This window comes from Chiloscyllium plagiosum, chromosome 2 (assembly GCF_004010195.1).
Source record: "Chiloscyllium plagiosum isolate BGI_BamShark_2017 chromosome 2, ASM401019v2, whole genome shotgun sequence".
In the NCBI taxonomy this organism is placed as follows: Eukaryota; Metazoa; Chordata; class Chondrichthyes; order Orectolobiformes; family Hemiscylliidae; genus Chiloscyllium; species Chiloscyllium plagiosum.
Genome location: NC_057711.1, coordinates 34,865 through 38,378, shown reverse-complemented (window position 1 = coordinate 38,378; position 3,514 = coordinate 34,865). Strand labels below are relative to the sequence as shown.

At 48.3% G+C, this 3,514-nt stretch overlaps 1 protein-coding gene across 1 annotated transcript in view; it reads right to left on the bottom strand.

The window, feature by feature from the left end:
• nup155 (nucleoporin 155) overlaps positions 1-3,514 on the bottom strand; it is a 198,611-nt gene that overhangs the window by 194,684 nt on the left and 413 nt on the right. Inside the window, exon 2 of the mRNA XM_043721181.1 lies at positions 3,255-3,397. Coding sequence (XP_043577116.1) covers positions 3,255-3,396 — 142 coding nt within the window. The 5' untranslated portion in view covers position 3,397. The remainder of the gene's footprint in view (positions 1-3,254; positions 3,398-3,514) is intronic.

Genomic DNA, 3,514 nt, shown 5'->3' with positions numbered 1-3,514 from the left:
TATCTTACCCCTTCTTGCCTGTCTCAGAGGAACACATTTATGCATCACTCGCAACAATTGTTCCTTAAAAAGTCTCCACATGTCTATAGTGCCTTTACCATGGAACAATTGCTCCCAGTCCATGCTTCCCAACTCCCATCTGATAGCATCATAGTTTCCTTTTCCCCAATTAAATAACCTCCCATTGTGCCTGCTTCTCTCCTTCTCCATAGCTATGTAGAATGTGAGGCGGTTGTGGTCACTATCACCAAAATGCTCTCCCACCACAAGATCTGATACCTGCCCCGGCTCATTTCCGAACACCAAGTCTAGAATGGCCTCTCCCCTCGTTGGCCTGTCAACGTACTGAGTGAGGAAACCCTCCTGAACACACCTTACAAAAACAGCTCCTTCCAAACCATCTGCTCGAAGGAGGTTCCAATCAATATTGGGAAAGTTAAAATCATCCATTACAACAACCCTACTACATTCACACTTTTCCAAAAACTGCCGACCTATGCTTTCTTCCATCTCCCTGCTGCTATTGGGGGGGCCTGTCGTAAACTCCTAACGAGGTGACTGCTCCCTTGCTGTTCCTAATTTCCACCCGTACTGACTCGGTAGGCAGACCCTCCTCAACAACAGTAACTTCTGTAGCTGTGATACCCTCTCTGATCAGCAGTGCTACAACCCCTCCTCTTTTCCCCCCTCCCTATTCTTTTTAAATGTTCTCAACCCTGGAACATCCAGCAACCATTCCTGCCCCTGAGAAACCCACGTCTCTGTTATGGCCACAACATCATAGCACCAAGTACTGATCCATGCTCTAAGCTCATCGCTTTTATTTCTGATACTCCTTGCGTTAAAGCAAACACACTTTAACCGATCCCTTGGTTCTTTCCCAGGAAATTCCTTCCCACTAGCTGGTCTACCTCTTGCTATTGCCTCATCTGCATCAACTCTCACCACCTGTATACAGCTCAGGTTCCCACCCCCCTGCCATACTAGTTTAAACCCTCCTGAACCACTCAAGCAAACCTTCCACCCAGGACATTGGTCCCCTTCCAGTTCAGATGCACCCCGTCCTTCTTGTACAGGTCCCACCTTCCCCAGAAGGCATCCCAATTATCTACATATCTGAAGCCCTCCCTCCTACACCAGCTGCGCAGCCACGTGTTAAGCTGCGCCCGCCCCCTGTTCCTTGCCTCGCTATCTCGTGGCACCGGTAGTAAACTAGAGAACACTACTCTGTTCGTCCTGCTCTGCAGCTTCCACCCTAACTCCCTGAAATCACTTTTTATATCCTCAATCCTTTTCCTGGCTATATCATTATTGCCAATATGTAACACGATTTCTGACTGTTCTCCCTCCCCTTTCAGAATCTTATACACTCGATTGGAGACGTCCCAGACCCTGGCACCAGGGAGGCAACATACCTTTAAGGAATCCCGATCCTGACCACAGAATCTCCTGTCAATTCTCCTAACAATCGAGTCTCCTACCACTGGCGCTTTTCTATTCTGTCCCCTTCCTTTCTGGGCCACAGTGTCAGGCTCAGTGCCAGAGAACTGACTGGTATGGCTTTCCTCTGGTAAGTCATCCCCCCCAGCAGTATCCAAAACGAAATACTTATTGCTGAGGGGAATGTCCACAGGGGATCTCTACACTGTCTGTCTGTCCCCTTTCCTCCCCCTGACTGTAACCCATCTGTCCTTACCCTGAGCCTCAGGAGTGACCAACTGCCGGTAACTTCTCTCAATTACCCCCTTGCCTTCAATGGATGGGGTATTGAGTAAAAGAGCTGGCAGGTCATGTTAAAATTGTACAAGACATTGGTTCGGCTGCATTTAGAATACTGTGTACAGTTCTGGTTGCCACATTACCAAAAGGATGTGGACGCTTTGGAGAGGGTGCAGAGAAGGTTTATGAGGATGTTGAGGAGAAAGTGAGGTCTGCAGATGCTGGAGATCAGAGCTGAAAATGTGTTGCTGGAAAAGCGCAGCAGGTCAGGCAGCATCCAGGGAACAGGAGAATCGACGTTTCGGGCAGAAGCCCTTCTTCAGGAATTATGAGGATGTTGCCTGGTATGGAAGGTGCTAGCTATGAAGAGAGGTTTAATAGGTTTAGTTTGGTTTCACGAGAAAAAAGGAGATGGGGGGGTGGACCTGATTAAGGTTTACAAAATCATGAAGGGTATAGACAGGGTGGATAGAGACAAGCTTTTTCCCAGGGTGAAGGATTCAATAACGAGAGGTCACGTTTTCAAGGTGAGAGGTGGAAAGTTTAAGGGGGATACACTTGGTAAGTACTTTACACAGAGGGTGGTGGGTGTCTGGAACGCGTTGCCAGCAGAGGTGGTTGAGGCAGGCATAGTAGATACATTTAAGATGCATCTGGACAGATGCAGGAGTAGGTGGGGAGCAGAGGAACGTAGATGCTTAGGAATTGAGCGATAGGTTTAGACAGTAGATTGGATCAGCTCAGGCTTGGAGGGCCAAAGGGCCTGTTCCTGGGCTGTAAATTTGGTTTCTTTGGATTGGGGATGCAGCATCGGGAGCGGTGCAGGCTAGATGGATTAGCCATGTCAATTTGGGGCTGCATGGATAGTGGCGGGTCTGGGTGGGATGCTCTTCGGAGGATTGATGCAGACTCAATGGGCTGAATGGTCTTAACCTGCCCATTCCTGAAAAAGAGCTTATGCCCGAAACATCGATTCTCCTGCTCCTCGGATGCTGCCTGGCCTGCTGTGTTTTTCCAGCACCACATATTTCAACTCTGGTACTCCAGCATCTGCAGTCCTCACTTTCTCCTACTTAATCTGCACATGACAAGATTCTATGTCTCTGATGACAGTGAAGCCCACAATATGGCAAACATTTAGGACTTAGGCGAGGTAAAACTTCATCACCCAGAAGGAAGTGAAAGTAGCCAAGGTTTCATCTGCACCTTTCAATGCACGAACGCATCATTCTGGAAGCCGCAGCTGCAGACGGATTGAGGACATCCATGCAGAAGAAAAGAATACAAGAGAGCATGCAGCTGTTGAGATTTGGTTAAGATAACAGACAGATTTTTAATCTGCAAGGGAACAAATGGTTTTGTGGAAAAGGCAGCAAAGCGTAGTTGAGCATTATTAGATCAGCCATGAACTCTCAGAATGGTGCTGCAGGTTTGATGGGTTAATTCTGCTACTGCGTATAATGGGCTTACAGCTGATTCCAGTAACAAGAGACACCATCACCCTGACCCTGGGGCGAGATAAAAGCAGAACTCACTGAAACTGGGGACATTGAGCAGCTCGGCCAGATCCGGGTAGAGGCGATCATCCAACAAGTGTTTGTCGATCAATCTGCCCGCATTCTCCAGTGAATCGATTGTCGTTGTCCCAGGGCTGTTGGGGCAGATCACAGGCGGCATCCTGCAACAAAACAGAGACTCAAACTAACAAACATTATCAGACACAGACGCAGGAGGGGAGGAAGCAGGAGCATTTAGTCGAGCAAAGAATGGAGAGAGGAGAAAGAAGTGAATACAG